This window comes from Ascaphus truei, chromosome 6 (genome assembly GCF_040206685.1).
Source record: "Ascaphus truei isolate aAscTru1 chromosome 6, aAscTru1.hap1, whole genome shotgun sequence".
Lineage (NCBI taxonomy): Eukaryota > Metazoa > Chordata > Amphibia > Anura > Ascaphidae > Ascaphus > Ascaphus truei.
This window is the reverse complement of record NC_134488.1, coordinates 13,591,198-13,611,073: the sequence shown is the minus strand read 5'-3', so window position 1 is coordinate 13,611,073 and position 19,876 is coordinate 13,591,198. Positions and strand designations below refer to the sequence as shown.

The 19,876-nt window shown below is 45.8% G+C and overlaps 1 protein-coding gene across 5 annotated transcripts in view; it reads left to right on the top strand.

Annotated features, from left to right (window-relative positions):
• THYN1 (thymocyte nuclear protein 1) overlaps nt 1-19,600 on the top strand; it is a 30,196-nt gene extending 10,596 nt beyond the window's left edge. For 4 of the 5 annotated variants that reach the window (XM_075603389.1, XM_075603387.1, XM_075603386.1 and 1 more), the window contains 5 exons: nt 6,817-6,885; nt 7,013-7,105; nt 16,423-16,518; nt 17,298-17,448; nt 19,425-19,600. In XM_075603389.1, coding sequence (XP_075459504.1) covers nt 6,817-6,885; nt 7,013-7,105; nt 16,423-16,518; nt 17,298-17,448; nt 19,425-19,471 — 456 coding nt within the window. In that variant the 3' untranslated portion in view covers nt 19,472-19,600. The remainder of the gene's footprint in view (nt 1-6,816; nt 6,886-7,012; nt 7,106-16,422; nt 16,519-17,297; nt 17,449-19,424) is intronic. The other variant, XM_075603390.1, reaches the window with a different exon arrangement.
• Nucleotides 19,601-19,876: the final 276 nt, after the last annotated feature.

Below are 19,876 nucleotides of genomic sequence, written 5' to 3'. Positions count from 1 at the left end.
ACGGGCAATCAAAGCGTTGTATACCAGCCCAGAAGCTAGAGTACCGCATCATGGCTTCCCCTCCGACATATTCAAGATTAAAAGTGGCACAAGACAGGTATGTCTGCTGTCGCCACTGATTTTCGCACTAAGTATAGAGCCATTAGCTGCTGAAATAAGGAGCAACCCAGATATCTCTGGATTTCAAGTTCATTTGCAGGCCCATAAAGTAACTTTATACACGGACGATGTAATTTTGACACTGTCTAAACCTCTCACCTCCCTGCCCAACCTATTAAATCTCCTAGGGAAATTTCAATAGAATTTCTGGATTAAAAATTAACCAATCTAAATCTGAAGCCCAAAATCTAAATTTACCCAAAGAAGCAGAGAAATTATTAGGAATAAACTTGAATTTTAATTGGCAAACAGCAATTAAGTACCTTGGAGTAGACATCACAAAAAAAGTATAAATATATGTAGCCCTGATAGGTTTTGGGCTATTATTCTGTCCTCCTCATGGCAGTAATCCCTGGTAAGGGAAGGTTGCCAGGAGTAATCATGGGTTTTCCCCACACACACTTGCAGCTCAGTGAGTCAGAGAAGGTGGTGCAATCATGGACCGGGGTCTGGTTCTTACTGGAAATGACTTAATGAGCTGTACTTCCTGATTTAGATCAGTTGTCTCTACCCTAGAGAGAGACAGGTTTACCCTAACCAAGCTGTCAGGGCTCTGGCAGTTTGAGGCCCTCCCTCGGGGGAGTGGAGGGAAACCATTTCCTCTTATTCCATCAGGGAATAAGGGAAGAGCTGGGACTGCTCCTGGTGGCTTTTGGCTGAGAGTGTATGTCCAGGAACATCCTGAAGGTGAATACCTTTATGTGCTGCTATTTATCTGCTGTATATGATTGGCAGTCTGCCATACTGCAGAAGAATAAAGTATCCCAGTGACCAACTATACTTCTTGCCTGAGACTGGAATCTGTCAGGGAGAAGTTGAGAAGTTCTCCTCCAGAGGTTCCTCCCCACAACTCTGGGGATCTGTAGGAGATGGAGGCGCTGTACCTGTGAGTATCACTCAGTTCTACCTCAGAAGCCTGTCCTGTCATCCGCTATAACACCATGCGGGAGACTCGGGGCCCTTGTTGCCAGCGGGTTTGCACCACTCTATGTAATTAGCGTAGCTTTCCCTGTGATAGACTCTATCTGCAATTTGGGGGGGGGGGGGGGGAACAGGGTTACATATATAAAGCCAACTATCCGAAACTCCTTCAAGCCCTCAGAGGTGACATAGGTCTGTGGTCCACGTACAATATTTCTTGGTTTGGGAAGATTTATTGTATTAATATGAACCTTCTGCCCCGTCCTATTATATTTGCTTCAGATTCTTCCATTACCGGTGGTCCAGAAGGACATTCTATCCATGTAGTCGTTGTTTCAACATTTATATGGAGACATAAGCATTCTAAAATTAAGGCAACGGTACTAAAAAGACCAACAGTTGATGGGGGGGCTGATGGTACCTTGCTTGATGTCATATTACAAGGCGGCCCAATTATGCAAAATTGTACAGTGGCACACAGATCAGGGTCTCGAGATTTGTGGAGCTGCAAAGCGAAGTCTGTGCCTCTCTGGAACTACAAAATCTAATCTGGTACCACAAAAAGATGCTTAGGTCTATTGGAGAGCCGTTACCCGCGTTGTCCAACTCATTTGCAGTCTGGGAGGCCACCAAATTTAGATGTTCATTAACTGATAAATACACTCTAATGACCCCATTTTTTGACAACACTTGAGTTTGCTCCGGCCTGGATAGCAAGAACTTTAGAGTCCGGAAGCAAAAAGGGTTCGGGAGACCTAAGGATCTGGAGGGTAGATATACCATTAAGACATTCAAACAAATTAAGTCGGATAAGGACATCCCTAACACTGAATTTTTTTTTAGATACCTCCAGATTCGGGCATTTTATATAATTTATATGACTTTTCCTGCTAAATAAACCAGCACAGGAACTAGCCAGAGTGGAAAATAAATTAGTTGCACATTTTGCAACAGCAACGAGGTGCGAGATCGCTGCATTGTGGAAAGAAAATGAAATTCCATCGATTTGATAAAGTTAGAAACAGAATTTGGTGTGTTTACCAGATGGCAAAATTTACGAGTTTAGTTAATGACACTGGCATGAAATTTCAAAAAGTCTGTCTGCCTTGGTTGGCCCAAACGGATATCCCATGGGTGAGCAATGCCACTGCTTGGCTATGATAGTTTTAGATGCGTTCTCCTCTGACGGGTGAAGCGATTTAAGCCAAGAAAATGGACAGTTGTAGATGAGGGCCTTGCCACACTCCAGACGAGACGTCACGTAGCAGAGGTCCTCAAGGACTGCTAACAGTGCAGGATTTAAGGAAAGCCTCTAATTAGCACAGGTTGTCCTATCATTTTGACTGAACCACCTGTGCTCTTGCAGGGGTATCCGTAAAACCTGCACTGTTAGTGGAGTTGGGGACCTCTGACGTAAAGAACTGCAGGAACATCTAAACTCTGTGGCACAGAGTTAAAACACAGACAAGACCTCTGCTACTCTTCCCTTCCTACCTTATCATCCCAATGTGGTGTTTTATGTTACCAAAGGGGTTTTCTGCCGTTTAGTCCGGCATTAAGTTGTGGTTAAACACCGCTGCGCTGGAGTTAAGACGATGCAAAGATCTTGTTGTTTACTTGACTTGACTTTATGAAAATTCAATAAAAAAAATTGTTGGGGAAAAAAAAAACATAACAAATATTTGTTGATAAAATCTTGTATGGATGGTATCTCCCGCCAACCAAAATGCATAAACTCCCCCCCCCCCCCCTGCTTCAACCCTATTATTTTTTTTATTTTTTAAAGTCACTTGGATTGCCTCTTTAATACTTATCACCTAATCATTTATTGTGACTATCCCAAAATATATCTGGATTGTTTTTGTTTGGTAAGCCACTACCTGATGTCAATAAACACATTTTTGTGTTAGCAAGATTAATGATTCTCTAAATAAATTCCCTGGTTTCTTGCCTCTCTTCTACAGTAACTCTACGCTATCACTCAGTGGCACGTCCCGGGAGCCCCAGCTTGGGGATAGGGGGGGGGGGGGGAGGGAGTCAGGACCATCCCTCCTGGCTTGTAAGCAGTGATGGAGTGGCTGTGACAGGGGAGGGGTGCCAAGCGAGTAATAAAGGGGTCATCCCAATTAGGCACCCCCTTCCACCGTCTGGGAAGTGAGGGGTTAACCCAAAATGTACTTAGAATACATATGTTCCCCTGCTTCATAACCAAAAGGTATGTCCCTTGGTTATCCTATTCCCGCATTTAGAGGGAATTAATGTATTTTTATTCCCCTGCCTCAGGGCAAACTGTATTCCATGTGATAGAAATGTATATGGGTACAATTATGGGTGTTTGTACCTTTGCAGTGTATGCAGCAACCACATACACTGGGATCCAGGTGGGAGGGAAAGGGTTAATGTTAATGTTATGTTTATGGCCCTTTGTCCCTTTTCCCGCCTTTGCAGGCTCCATTTTGCAGTCTCTCCATAGGTCGCCATTACAGCCCCATGTAACCCTATGGAGATTCTAGCGATTTGGGCCCGATATCGTAGAAGACCTGCAGGTGTCGCTCGAGAGGAGGAGGAGCGGCAGTTCCCCATTGAAAGTGAATGGAGTAATGCATTTCAATGGGGATTCCTGGAAGCCGACCTCCGGAGACGAGCTGCCAGACCGCAGACCGCAAAAGCGGAAACATTATCTTAAAGGGGGCGTTGATCACTCCCCGGTCAAGTTCAGGTTCAATTGGCGTGGGAATCTTAGGTTCTAGGGCACCCAGGAATAAAATTCTTTTTGCCCCTAGACCCTAGGAACCCCCTCACTCGACCCCAACCAGGTCCGAGAGTTAGTGACCCCGGTAAAGGGTCACACTCGTTATGAGGGGTGCACCATTGACCGAAATGGCGGAGAAAGCCGCGTGGCTTTCAAGCACTAAGTGGAAAACAGGGTAAACTGAAAACCCATAACTCCGTGGGGACCAGAGGGCTGGGATTTGGCAAGGATGTAGTCACTGTTCCGTCATGACTGCATGGCAATTTCCAGCCCTCTCCCCTCAACCGTACGGAGTAGGGTTAACTGTTAAAAAGTATGTATTTCCCATTGACTTCAATGGTAGGGGAGGTCCCATTGAATCCTATGGCGGCGCCGGCCCATGCATTTCCTATTGATTCTAATGGAGGAAAGCCGCGTGGCTTTGAAACGGCTAAGTCAAAATGTGCAGAAACAGGAAACCCATAACTCCGGCTCTGTGCAACCTAGAGGGCTGAGATTTGGGTACCATGTAGTCATAGTTCCGGCATGATTGCATGGGAAATACCGACCCTCTCGGGCAACAGGACGGAGTCAGGGTAATGGTTAAGTTTGGGTTTCTGCCATCTTGCATGGCAGAATAAAGCCACTTTTGTAAATGTGCTTTAAAACTGTGTTTTTGTATTTCCGGTTCTGGGGGTCGTGGAAGGCTGATATTTGTCCACTAGGGCAAGGGTCCTCCGGCATGAGGACCTGGCAAATTTCAGCCCGCTCAGACCCACAGAACGGATTATTTTAATATACGTTTAATATTAAAATGTTACTCAGCATCCCTGGGATTTCGAAGCCCGGGAAGGCTAGAGCCCATATGGTATGTTAATGCTCAGGGGGGAGACAAGTGGTCTACAATAAGCCCCCTGCTCAAAGGCTCCCCCACCCTGCTTGTGTATGCTAGAACAAAGCAGAGCAGGACGTGGGTACTTGTGATAAGTGTTGTGTTTCACACCTTGACAAAGGTTTTCCTGTCCCAAGCAGACTAGGCGACGCCAGTCTTGTGGAAGGGGGGCTAGGGAAATGAGACCCTGATTAGAATGCCCACCCTGTGGGCAGGTACTACCTTGCTTCTCACGTGAGGTGGCAAGGGGTGATTGGGTGCAGGTAATTGTTAACCAATACCTGACACCCAATGTTAAGGAATAAGGCTGGATTCCCATATAAACCAGTGTAAACCCTATACCCATTGTCTTCGTTGTGACTTCGTTTTGTATCCTGTATCGTGAATGAATTGCCAATCCAGATCCTGATTGCTTCATTGCCCCAAACTCTGAGTAAGTGTTATATTCATGTATGTTATTTGTATAATCCTGTGTGTTCACCTTCTTTAAGGAATAAACTATATTTATTATATCTAAGTCGTGTTCAGATTTTGGTGTATATTATAACCCTTCACAAGTTACCGTGACAGTGGCATCCCACGTGACCCGGATGCAGTTCAGGGGAGGAAAGAGACAGCTGGTCAGCTCTCTCTTACAGCTGACTGGGTTACAAGGGAAGAAGGGAAGAAGTGTAAGAGAGTGCTCATCAGCTCTTTTTTTCCCTCCCCTCAACTGCATCCGGGTTAGTTTGAACCATTTCCGGGTCCCCACGGTCATATGGGATGCCACTTTGCCCCTACTAACGAGTCGGAAGGGAGGGTCCACTTAATTTTGTGTCCCGGGGGCCCCTTATGGTGTAGTTACGCCATTACTATCACTTCTTTATCATTTAAGTTGTAAACCTTTTATCTACGATCATGGATAACAAATATCTGAATCTCTCTCTGTCACGGATACCATTTTGATTTTCCACTCTTCTCCCCCTCCCCCACTTTTTAACCTTTCATTAGCCCTATTTGTTTCTTGTTGTTCATTTGAACGATGTTTGAAAACGTTGACAAATGCTATTCTTTTTGTATTGCCCTGCTTTAAATGCTCCATACAGTACAAATGATCCTTTTTTTGTACACACATTAAAAGTAAATGGAAGGTGGAAAAAGCTAACTAAAAGAAATGTAGCATATGATGGTAATACTCGCTTTCAGAACAGGGAATTACTTGGCACTGTTCTTATTTTTTTTTATTTAACCCAAAACATCAAATTAAAGGGAGAGAATTGTTTAGGGATGTAGATGCAAAAAAAATTCCTTTTAATGTATTGATACTGACATTTGACAATGTATTTGCCTGAGGAAGTGGTAAGTGATCCCTTAAACATTGTAAAATACTTTATATTCTTCAGGAATTGACTGTATAAAATGAATTTTTGAGGGAATATCTTTTTTGTGGGTCTCATAGGGACATGCTTACTAAAAGTGCTCTGCCATAATATACCTTGCAGTCCATTCATGTGTACCACTTAGCAAATATGGGCCATACTGCACAATGTATGTTGGTACACTGGTTGCTTATCTTCTTGGACTATGGATATTTGCAGATAACCAGGTGTACAGGAAATTGCATGGTTACTTGACCTTGTGCTAGCCTATTTTATGAGAGCCTTACTGTAAGCCTCACCCTTGAATAGCCGTTTCTGCGCATATATATGCTAGCTCTGTACTTTATTGCTGGCCGATTTTAAGAAGCAAAAGGTTTGTTCAAATATATGATGGGCTCATCAACCTAAGGACTGCAAAGTATGGGGTATCCAGGTTAGATATTTTATTTTTAATGTAAAGGAGATTATTCGGTATTAGTATATAGTTTATAGTAAGTTTGGCCAAAGAGAACCTATATTATATTAAGCTCGCAATAATGGCTTGCTAGGTTATTCCGAAGCTTATATTTGTACTTGTATTTGGGTAAAAATTGGTAATGGTCCGTCTACAGGGATTTCCTTTTTTCTCTAACAAGATGACATGAAACAAGACCTAAATCTATAGAATGAACTAATTAATTAGAATTAATTAATCCTGCATCTCCTCTGTGATCTGCTCACTTTCCTGTCTTGACATTTTTTAAATTGTTTTTCAGTTTGGTATTGACGATTTGAAGGCGCAACCCGACCAGACAGCTTGCTGGGATGGAGTCAGGAATTACCAGGTAAAACTGTAAATGTGCGGTGCATATAAACACTAGAACATCTTTAATGGCAATTTGTGGAGTCTTTCTACAGTCTTAATGTTGTAAAAGTCCCTTCAAGATGTTTTCATTTTTTTTCCTCCCCCAGGCGCGGAACTTCATGAGAGCCATGAAGAAAGGACACAAGGCCTTTTTCTATCACAGTAACTGTAAGGAGCCTGGGATTGCTGGCATTGTGACGGTGAGGAAGGTTGTGCTGATTGAAGCTAGAATTAAAATAAATCAGTAGCTCCTTTTATCTTAAGAACATTTGTATCCCTAGACGACTGCAGAGACTGATAGTGGGGTTGCCCGATTTGAATCATAAGCGATCCTAATTGGAGGGCCTGTGGTTCTTTGGCTTCTCCTTGGTTCTATTATTGATCCTACGATATCTTCACCACCTTCTTCTTTGGAGACGCTTCCAGTGGCTTGAGGCCCTGGCCCTCTCATAGACCGATTTCTTAGTGTCTCTTTTTGGGGTGAACATGGGACTTCCCGGATTTAGGGGCTTGTCTGTGGATCCAGATGGTGCAGGCGTAGGATGGTTAGAACCAGGATTAGGCCCCTCTTCGTTGGGAGTTTGGTGCTCTTTGGCAATTTCCGTTTCCTCGGTCGTTGATAGGGTCTGTCCCGTCATTCTCATCTACTGGAGGAATAGATAATACGTGGTTTCTATGCCAGACTTTTAAACTACCCTCTGAATCTTTGACACGGTATACAGGGATCCCAGGCAGCTGGGATTCCACTTCGAAGGGGGTATTTCTCCACCGGTCAGCCAGCTTATGCTTCCCGGGTATTCCCAGATTTCTCAAGAGAACGTTGTCCCCAGGACGAAGTTCCCTATAGCGCACCTTGCAATCGTATCACCTCTTTGTTATTTTGATTCAGTTTGGCGGTCGTTTCTTCAGCCAACTGATAAGCTCTATGGAGGCTATCTTTTAATCTCCTAATGCAGGTGAGCGCAATCTTTTTCCCCTGGACACCCCTGCCAGCTGTCCTCTCTGTGCGTCCTACTCTCTTCCTCCTCCTTACCTTGGTTCCCAGCGTCTGGGCATCATGACTTCACATTGCCATGTGACGCCGCTTTGCCATGGCGATGTGTCTCCAGATGCTGGCAGAACCACGGTAAGTAAGGTTTACGGAGGCCTTCGCTGCTTAATTTAAGTGTCTTCGTGAAGCGCGTGGGGCCTCTGTAAATCCTGTGCCCCCTGCAGTTAATCTCGCACCCCCCAGTTTGTGCACCGCTGTGCTAATGTACTGTTAGTGGGCAACATTAGGCACTCCATCAATGGATACTCGAAGACGAATATCCACAGGTAATCTGACTTCTCTACCGAACATCATAAAGTAGGCAGAGACCCCATTAGACTCATGCCTGGTGCAATTGTAGGCATGCACCAGGTGTTCTACATGCTTAACTTTCCGGAGTCCTTTCAGGTACCCAGCATGTCAAGCAGAGTCCTATTGTACTGTTCGGGTACCGCATCTCCTTCAGGATGATAAGGGGTTGTACGAGACTTCTCAATGTTGAGTAACTTCAGCAGCTCTTTTGAGTCTGCTTTCAAAATCGCGACCCTGGTCTGAGTGCATTCTGTTAGGCAATCCGTAATGAACAAAGAATTTCTCCTACAATATTTTCGCCACGGTTATGGCTTTTTGATCTTTGGTGGGAAAAGCATATCTGGTGTAATGATCGGTTATTTCTAGAACGTTTCCAATGCCCCTAGCGTCTGGCTCTAGACACAAAAAGTCCATACACACCAGATTCATGGGGCCCGCACTTTTTAGATGGCCCATTGGGGCTGCTTGGGTAGACAATGTTTTTTTCCTCTGAATGCACCTCAAGCATTTTCGGCAATGATGTTCTACTGATTCCCACATCTTTGGCCAGTAAAATCGGTCTCTTAGGAGCTCAAATGTCTTGTCCACGGCCAAATGCCCATGGTCATCATGCAGCGATTTTAGGACCATGTATTGAAATCTCTTGGGAAGAACAAGCTGTCTCCTATCAGGAGTATTGTGCTAAGGGTAGGGTGACCAGATTTTCAAAATGAAAAAACCGGGACACATTAAAAAATTATTTATAAAACAAATTACATCACATGACGCCCCCGTTGCCATGACAACGAGACACTGACATGTTGCCATGACAATGTGGCATCACGTGATGCCTCGGCACCATAATGCGTCCCGTTGTCATGTCAACTTGATGCCGCGTGACGTCACGGAGCAGCTCGTTGTTATGGCAATGTGCCTTACGTGACGTCGCGCTGCCATGTTAACGGAATTTGGAGGGGAGGATACAGCCAAAGGCAAGGTAAATCAATATATAATCTAAAAAAATGTTATCTCCACACAGAGCCACTGAGCCCCACACCCACTGACCCAGACCCACACGGAGCCACTGACCCACACACCCACTGACCCACACACCCACTGACCCACGGAGCCACGGAGCCACTGACCCACGGAGCCACTGACCCACACACCCATGGAGCCACTGACCTACACACCCACGGACGGAGCCACTGACCCACACACCCACGGACGGAGCCACTGACCCACACACCCACGGACGGAGCCACTGACCCACACACCCACCCACGGAGCCACTGACCCACACACCCACCCACGGAGCCACTGACCCACACACCCACGGAGCCACTGACCCACACACCCACCCACGGAGCCACTGACCCACAAACCCACCCACGGAGCCACTGACCCAGAAACCCACCCACGGAGCCACTGACCCATACACCCACCCACGGAGCCACTGACCCACACACCCACACACGGAGCAACTGACCCACACCCACACGGAGCCACTGACCCACCCACCCACAAGGAGCCACTGACCCACACACAAGGAGCCACTGACACACCCAAACTCGGAGCCACTGACACACCCACCCACGGAGCCACTGACACACCCACCCACGGAGCCACTGACACACCCACCCACGGAGCCACTGACCCACACGGAGCCACTGACACACCCACCCACGGAGCCACTGACCCACATGGAGCCACTGACCCACCCACCCACACGAAGCCACTGACCCACACACAAGGAGCCACTGACCCACACACAAGGAGCCACTGACCCACACACACAGAGCCACTGACAAACACACACACACACAGCCACTGACACACACACACACACACACACACACACACACACAGAGCCACTGACACACACACACACACACACACACAGCCACTGACACACACACAGAGCCACTGACACACACACACAGGGAGCCACTGACACACACACAGGGAGCCACTGACACACACACACACACACACACAGGGAGCCACTGACACACACAAACACACACAGCCACTGACACACACACACACACAGAGCCACTGACACACACACACAGGGAGCCACTGACACACACACACAGGGAGCCACTGACACACACACACAGGGAGCCACTGACACACACACACACACACACACACACACAGGGAGCCACTGACACACACACACACAGGGAGCCACTGACACACACACACACACAGGGAGCCACTGACACACACACACACACAGGGAGCCACTGACACACACACACACACACACACAGGGAGCCACTGACACACACACACACACACACAGGGAGCCACTGACACACACACACAGGGAGCCACTGACACACACACACACACACAGGGAGCCACTGACACACACACACACACACAGGGAGCCACTGACACACACACACACACGGAGCCACTGACACACACACACAGCCACTGACACACACACACGGAGCCACTGACCCCCCCGCCACACACACAGAGCCACTGACCCACACACACACACACACAGCCACTGACCCACACACACACACACACACACACAAAAAATGCGGGGCAGCCAGGACAGCCATTAAAAAACCGAGACAGCCATTAAAAAACCGGGACTGTTCCGGCTAAAACGGGACACCTGGTCACCCTAGCTAAGGAACAACTCAATAGAGTAGGCCATTGTCTATTTGAACTTGTCCCACTCTCTCATGAGAAGGGCGACCGTGTCCGGGGGAGCCTTCTTCAACAATGTGGAATTCTCCCGTTGTATAGCCCACTTGAGAGGTCCGGCCACGGGATCCCGCATCTGGGCTAAAGCAAGATCTTTCCATCGTTTTCTAGATTCTTGAGTTATTGACATTGATTCAGGATGACAGTACTCAGCTGGAAGCGCCTCTGACTGACATCCCAGGGAGCTCAGAGAAAGCTACTTTTCCTTCCAGTATGGCAGCTGTGGAACACCTGGCACAAATCCTTGGACCAGGAATCTCTTCCCATTCTCCGTCTTCAGGTGCCCGGTCCAACCCGGGCCTTCTGGACAGAGCGTTTTAGACCGCTTTCGTTTTGAAAGAGCTTAGACTGGTGGAGGCTGTGAGAGTCTCCTGTAGATTGTTCCAGTTTTGGAACCACTGAACCATTGAATACCGGACAAGGCGCTAAGGATCTCCTCAATTCTGGGTAGAGTGTATTGATCTGGGACCGTCCAGCAATTAAGTGCGATCGCCCACACACAACTGCACAGAGCCATTTTTCTTCCGCACCACCACAATGCCGGGGCCTTCATCTCTTCCAAGATGTCCCTAACATCCTCCACATCTCTCAGAGCGATTCACCTAGATCTTTCACGAAATGAGGTGGTGTCACTCAACCGAATTGTGTGCTGGGTACTTTTATTAGAACCCACATCCATCTCGCTGGTGGAGAACACTTCTTTCTGCTCAGCCAGTTTATTGCTAAGGCTCGTCTTCCATTCTGCCGGTAAGGATGATTCGCAGAAATCGAATTGTAGCTCAGAAGGATCTTCCTGCACTGAAGCAGCGTTCACGTGACCCAGAGATTTCATGTCAGTTATAGGGTATTTACCCAGTTCTTGAGTGAAGTCAAGCTGGACAAGTTGAAGCAAAATATTCTGGATGGACACAGCAAATCGACGAGGAAATGTAGATTTCCACTCTTACTTCCGGCACCACCTTCCATCCTCTTTTCTCATCCTCTTCAAGGGTTGACTCCAATGAGAAATACCAGTCACTTCCATCATCGGCAGGATAACTGGCTGCCACCATCAGACGCCGCACTCCCCCTGGCAGAATCTTGGTCACCCCTTTTTCACAGTTGAAGAATCGCCCAAATCGCTCTTGGGCAGCAATCTGGTAGCACTCTTCCATGAAGACGAAATGAATCTTCAGAGAAGACAGGCATTTCTTTCGCTTCTTTAAGAAAAGCCCTGACCAGCGATTGCACCACATCTGCATTGGTTCCCAATATGATGGGAGCATTCTGGTGTTCCCTGGGTTTGGGATAAGCCCTTCGACCTCCATAGGGTGAGTCATATTGGTGTTAAGCTGCGGTATATCCATTCGTACTCTGATCACTCCATCTATGGGATAGTCCTGACTGCTGAGACCCCATAAAGTCATTTTCTCCACTGACTGCAGAAGCAGATGCTGTAAGTAAAGGTCATAGAACGACGGGTAAATTACCGTTACCTGAGAGCCAGTGTCCAGTAAAGCTGACGCATAGATCCCTTCGATTAGCACCCGCACTAAGGAGGTAGAGCCCACTCGACTATAGATCTCGAGTGGGCGTGCCTTTCCTGGGCTTGCTGGAGGGGTGTTTTGCTTAGAGGCTGTAAGTCGCTACACCGGGTGTGTGGTAAATATCAAGGTGGTAGAACTGGCTGACTGCCTTCAATCCCTCGCAAAATGACCCTCTTTTCCACATTTAAAGCAGCTAAGTGGTTGGGTCGCGCCTTGGCTGAAATGAGGGGCCAGGCTCCAGGACGCGTTGGGGACATGTCGCGGAGGAACCTGGGGAGTGCTTTCCTCTGGGTTCCCTCTTTCATGAGACTTTTGGGACAGTGTTACCTTATTCTCTCCCTTGTGAGAATTGCGTGATTTCTTGGGAGTGTGAAGACGTGCTTGAGTCTCATGCTCTTTCACCTAGCTCATCAAGTCCTCCAAAACTAGGTGGATCCCCTTTTGAGGAGAGAGCACCGAGGCATGAGGGCTATAGGATGAGAGGGTAGCGACCCCCTTAGGAGCTGTTTTTCAGACGATATCTATCCACAGCGGTTGGGGAAATGGCCTTGGGGCAATGCTAATTGTTGACGACAGACAAATGCAGACTGTTCCTCCCATTCCTTCTGTTGGAGAGCATAGAATTTAGTCACGAGTTCAATTTCATCATCCTCAGTACCATAGGCTTTATTTAATACCTCGACCAGAGCCTGTGCTGTGGCGTTTGCATGCTGCTCGCGGTACATCCTTACTATAAGAGCAGCTGGGTGTAAGGACCCGCGCTGCGGGACTCCCGCTACCAGAGCCTTCTTACCTCTTCTCCCCGCTGCCTCTGGTCCCCGGCGGCGTTCCCCGGTCCTCGGCGTCTCCCCCGCGGCTGCTCCCGCACTTCCGGGTCGCGCGTGTCACCCTTACGGCCACGCGCGGACCCAGGCTTCCCTTTTCTGGTGCCGGGAGACTGACCCCGCCTCCTCCAGTGCGGCGATCGCATCGGCGCGTTTTCCTGCCCCTGCTCCACCAGGTCCGCCCCCAGGCTCTTCTCCCCTATCAGGGCTTCCCTTGGGCCGCACCTCCGCTCCTCCCTTTCCCCTGATAGGTCCCAGCCCACTATTTAGCCTCCCCTCACCATTACCACATTGCTCTGCATAGCTTCTGTACCTTGGTGCCTTCTGCTTGGCTCTCTTGTGTTGCAGTCCCTGTTCCTGTCCCTGGATTCTCTGCTGACCTCCCTGGATTTTGACCTTTGGCTTTGGACTTCAACCATGCTGCTCTCTGGACCCCCTTGGATTTGGGTTTGGACTCTCTACCTGGACTCGGCTTACGGACCCCTACTACGCTGCTCTCTCCACTCCACGACCCAGGCTTACGGACACTCTACCACGCTGCTCGCCCTACACCCTTACCATTGGCTTACGGACTTTACCCTTCTACACTGGAGTTGGCAAGTACTGAACTCTTTCTATTTTTGTTCCCTGGACCAGCTATGCTACTTCCACACTCCGGCCGTGCCCCCGTTTACTGTGGTAATGGTGAGGGGGTACGTCGCACACGGGTCAGTATCTGGTTCTCGGTCTAGGACCTGTGTGCGACGTACCCCGGGAACTGATCCAGTACTTAGCACAGATCATAGGATAGCGTTTTGGTCGGAACGTGGGCAATAGCTACCACGTGGCTGGGAGATACCGGGCAGTTCAAGGCCCACTGGCAGATCTTGTGTCTGGACGTAAGGACATGGTTATTTCTAAATTTATTGTGCACCTCCAAGTCTGAATCTCGGCAGCGGCTCCAAATGTAACACCCTTTTCCCCCCCTTAAGGAAGATTTGCAGGCAATGGATGTTATAGTGCTACGTGTAGGCTTACAGAAGGCCTAAGCCTCCGCTCATAGTGAGCTTGGGGGGGCACGGTGCAGCGCCTCCACCTGCGAGGATCCCGCTGCAGATGGGATAATTCCTCACAGGAACGTACTTGGTAAATAAATACTCGCACAATAGCATAAACAGAATAATTTTTACCAACAGGGTTAACAGAATACATAGCATATACCAACAGTAGTGCACACTCCCTTTATGCCCTTCTGGCACTATATCCCTGGGGCACCCTATACAGCCAGATGTTCCTCCAGAGTTATACTCAATATGTATGCGAGGGCAACGCTACCCTCCCCCTTGTAATGGTGGTGCACATTGGTACCTTCCCTTGGATAAAGAGTGTAGCTAGATCTCCCTCCTTGGAGCTAGGCCGCATCCATGTCCCGCAATGCAGGGGCCTCCAAACAAAATTCCATTCACGCCTTACGTTCGGCAGCTGCACTGTCGTCCCCTAGACTTATGGAATCCTCCCCTGCAGTTCGTCCTGTTCCGCTGGCGATCAAGCTAATGGCGCTATGGCCGTCCGTATAGTACTCAGCTAGGGTGGCTCAGAGCCTAACTCAGGTCTATGGGGTAACACTGTCCTACGCCTAGCAGCCTAACTTGCCACCCAGGACAGTCCTTACCGTTCTGCATCCTTGGCAGCTCTGACCTTGCGGTCTTTCTGTTCCTCAGGATATCCTGGTCTCTGGCAGGATATCCTCTCGCCCTGGTCTTTGGGAGGACCAACATGGCCGCTGCACCTCCGCATAGGAGTCTGAAGAGCTGCATCAGCTCCCCCTAGAGGTAAGGCGGACTACCCTGCTGCATATATTTACATCTCCCTGCCAGAGGGAGAAATAACGGATGCACTGTCTGTATGGTGGTAACAAGACGGTGTGGTATCTACATATGATGTGGCAAACTGAGTGAGCTAGGGATTGGGCTGTTGGAGGCACCCAAAAATGATTGAAGACAGCAGTTGGAACCCACCACTGTTCGGTTTGTATAATAGCTATCCTAACTTTCTGACCTGGTTTCCCATAATTTAAGTGCGTTTAATAAAATAAAAATAAAAAAAATGTATTTTGAAGAACTTCTATATGAATTGGTAAAACATTTGTGGAAAAGTATGTCCTTAAAATGTACATTCAGTGGTGCTTATACTACAGGGTTGTGTGTGTGTGTGTGTATCTAATCTCTCATCATCATCAGCCCTTGCCCATCCACTGCTGAAGGCCTCCCCAATGATCTTCCAGCCTTCCTTCTCAACAGTGGTCTCACAAATTTTCTGATTTCATTCTGCCATCTTTTGGTCGTCATCTTAGTCTTTTCATCTTTCTTGGAATCCAGTCGAGTACCATCTTTCTGTAACAATGGTAATTTCATCTTGATAGAGAGATTATTATTATTTATATAGAGATAGATAGAGATATCAGAAAATAGCCGTGTTAGTCCAGTTGCGATAGTGCAGAATAAATGAGTTCTTCAGTATTATTATTTTTTATTGGACTAACAATTTATCACCCAATACTGAAGAACTCATTTATTCTGCTATATATATATATATATATATATATATCTATCTCTATCTATCAAATGGAAATATTACTGTATGCTCAATTGCATGTCTTAGACAGGTCTGCAACCGTGCTTTTCACCATTATCACACAGCACTTCCACTGCAGCAAGGGATTCTGGGAAATGACATGCAAATGAGCACACAGTGCCACCTTTTGCTTCAAAACCACTCAACATGGTTCCCTATAGGCTTAAGCTTGCTGCATGGTAACAGCTTTGAGCACAGCCAGGGTTAAGATGCATAGCCAGTAAACCCACCCACAGACAGACAGACTTAATGGGTCTCCTCAGTGTGGGGTTGGTTATACTGGCTTTGCAAAAATGAAGCAAGGATAGGTTTTACCATAGTTAGTTAAGTTATGGTGGGTAAAAAAAGTGACAAAAACCCTCCACAGCAAAGCATCTAGCAAATGGAAATATTACTGTATGCTCATTTGCATGTCTAATATATATTTGTGTGTGTGTGTGTATATATATATATATATATATATATATATATATATATATATATTCCCTCATTAATTGCAGATTGTTAAGGAAGCCTATGTGGACCATACACAATTTGATGGGCGAAATCCACATCAGGATTCCTCCAGCAGCCAGGAAAACCCTAAATGGTCAATGGTGAGTAGTGAGTAGGAGATCAGTCAAATGCAACCTGTTTACATCAATCTCCAGCTATCACCAAGGCATCTGCTGTATCCTATACCTGCCAATTCACTCCGTCAACAATGTGATGGAGATCCAGGTTAACGATTCTCCAGATCTTATTGAAGGCTGTTTGTTAACAGACCAGAAAATAGGACTACCAAGCCATGTTACCTGCCTGGAGTTAACTGGCAGAAATAATGGTGTCCGAACTTTGGTGAGGATATAAGTTATTCAATGACGTTTTTTTTCCACTTGCTTAAAATCTTATTGTGTTTATTTGTTAACTAGATGTTTCGACAATACCTACTAAAATGTAATTGTGATATTTGCATGCACAATTATCCCGGCAAAATTAAAATGTTTGATGCCCAGGGCATCGAGTGATCAGGTAATTTGCATAAGGTCGCAGTGCGTTTCTATGTATTGTCCCACTTAAGACGTTAGTCTTTATTTGTTAAAAAAAAAAAAAAAAAATTTGGGAAGAGAATGGGACACGACAGATACTGAATTAATTTAAGTCATTGGGTACAGGATGGAAACGCAGGCCTGTTTCAAAGCTGGAAAGTGGTAGGCTCAGTGGAATTGTGAGGAAGTTATTTGCTTTACTGGCGCTAGGGGAAATGTGCTACAATGGCCTTCCTCAGCTGTTAATGTCCGTTTGTGTGTGAGTGAGAGGCTGGTTAGATGCGATACTCAGCACAGCCTGTGAGTTGGACAGAGTATGTTCTTGGGTTGAGCCTTTCTTCCCCCAGGTGGATGTGCAGTTTGTCAGGATGATGAAACGTTACATCCCTCTAGCAGAGCTGAAGCAGCTTCATCAGAAGCACAAAGTATCAGGTGGCCCGCTGAGACACATGGCGCTCTTTGTACAGCAAAGGCTGTCTGTGCAGCCCCTAACACAAGGTGAGTAGTGTCTTCTTGGGAACTGACATTTAGGGTTATGTTCCATTCAAATCAGAATAAAATTACTTGGGACTGCTTACCAAGTTCCGTGTATCAGTGTTTTTGTATGGATATATATATTTTTATAGTTTGCTTTGCTTACATCATTGGACAGCAGAGAAACATATTAAATGTAGATATGGACATATAACCACACTTATACGGGTTATTGTATTTTTATTAATATAGAACCCTCCATGTCCTTGTTAGTAGCTGTTTTGTATCAGATGTACTGTATACATATACTTTTATTACAAAATCTATCTGGTAATTTAAAAAAAAAATATTGATGCAAAAAGAATATTATGGCAAGCACTCTTAAAAATGGTCTTCATTCAAATGGATTTATACCTGCCTTGACTACTTTGGATCCTTTACATAAGCATGAATGCTTCATGCTTCATGGTTCATGATCTGGTGTCAGTATTGTGTGATCTTCGGGTAATCACGCTGATCAGGCAGTAAAAATTCTAGTAATTCAGATACTCATTACTTGTTGAAATTTTGTCAGACACTCCATTTCTCTCCTTGTGCAGTCTCTACTTAAAGCTGCAGTTCAAGCAATATCCTACATGTGTTTTTTTTTTTAATAAATCAGTTCTTTACTTTGAGAAAATACTTGTAGCATTTAAAAAATAAAAAAACATTTCTTAATGTATTCTAATGTAGCAAGCATTTTTGTTTCTATAGCAACCATTTACAAAGTCTTGTCTCCTTCCTCTTCTGAGACAGGCTCTGGCACACCCCTTTTGCCCTATATCTAGCAGTGCACCAATTGTATCTAGTGCCTGCGTGGTCACATGATCTTGCACACAGAACTTTGCATTCTGGGTACTCTTCTGCAGCACTGACAGTGATTTAGTGAACCCCCGAGCCGAATCTTATCCGATCGATCAGCAACTTAGATAATCACTTGTCAATGTGCAGATTGTATTGATGCACATATTGAATGGAGAGAGAAAACTGCAATCGGCAAATTTTCATTATATGACTTTAATAATTTTTTTAATTATATTGTAAATAAAATACCACTTGTGGTGCATTTGCATGTCTCTGCAACCCTGTCTTTCCCCATTATTGCTTCGCAAACCGTGCTTCCATTGCAGCCTGGGTAATGACATGCAAATGAGCATAGTGATATTACGATTTTCTAGAATGGTTTAAATTATATAGATATGTAATCATTCCATTTGTTTATATGATATTAAGGGAAATGTCAACAATTCGTTAATCACAGGACTAGGTATGTGACTGGTAAAGAGATGGCGATGTTTGGCTCATATAATTACGTTGTTCCACGCCTGGTTTTTGATTTGTTAATTAGAAGATGTTATATGTATATAAAGGAGGCAGTGGGTCACGTACTTTTATGCACCTGACAAAGGGAAGTTGTTTCCCTTCTGAAACGTAGTGCTTGTTATTCTACTCTGCATATGACATATTAAACCATGCGGTTTGCACATATTTGGGCACCACTCCTGTTGTGCTGCTACTTTGAATTCTTGCCTCTTGAGTACAAATTATAGGACAAATTAATTTACGTACGAGGCAAAAAAACGGTCCGGCTTAGCCAGTGCTTATTTTGTAAAAGAATAGGTGTCGGTACCCGGCGAAAGCGCGGGGCCTTTTATCTTCTGCTCCACGTCTCCTCCAGCTATGTCGCGGCGTGATATGACATCACGTTGTTATGGCAAAGTGTAATCATTTGACACTGTGCTGTCATGGCGACACATCATCACAAGGAGAAAATGGTGGAGGTGAGGAGCAGGAAGAGAAGGTAAGAGGTACTCGGATAAAAAAGGTACCATCTCACAAAAAAAGCACTGGGTTTATTACAAAAACATTTAACTACAGGCTAAGATGGATCAAGTCTAATTTCTCTGGAATGGGGAATTGTATTTTGCACATTTTCATCTTGCTTATGTCCCTTTCTGCAGAGGAATTTGATTTTGTTTTAAGCCTGGAAGATCAGAAGTCAGCCTAAAAGTGCTACGGATCTTCTTTGATGGTCAACATCACACCTCAACACATCTGCTTGCGAACAATCTGACTTTCACCTGCTATGTTCTGCTACATTTTGTTTGTTTGAAATAAAAGTAACAAAAAAATCCAACATTAGATGTGTAATTTTGTTCTTAAAACTGGAGGATTTTCCCAAATTTTTTTTTTTTGACATGTACATATTTCACCTTTATGGTGAGAGAAATGGTGGCACTTCTTTGATGTAAACTTCCTTGAATCTATTGAAAACGGTTTCAATAAACCGTGCCACCCTGGCTGAACAGTTTAATTTGCTTTGTGCTTTAGATTCTCCATCAGCAAAGAGTTTCCATGTACTGTAGTTGCAGCAATTACAGCAGATCTGGTCTTTGGTAATTTATCATCAATA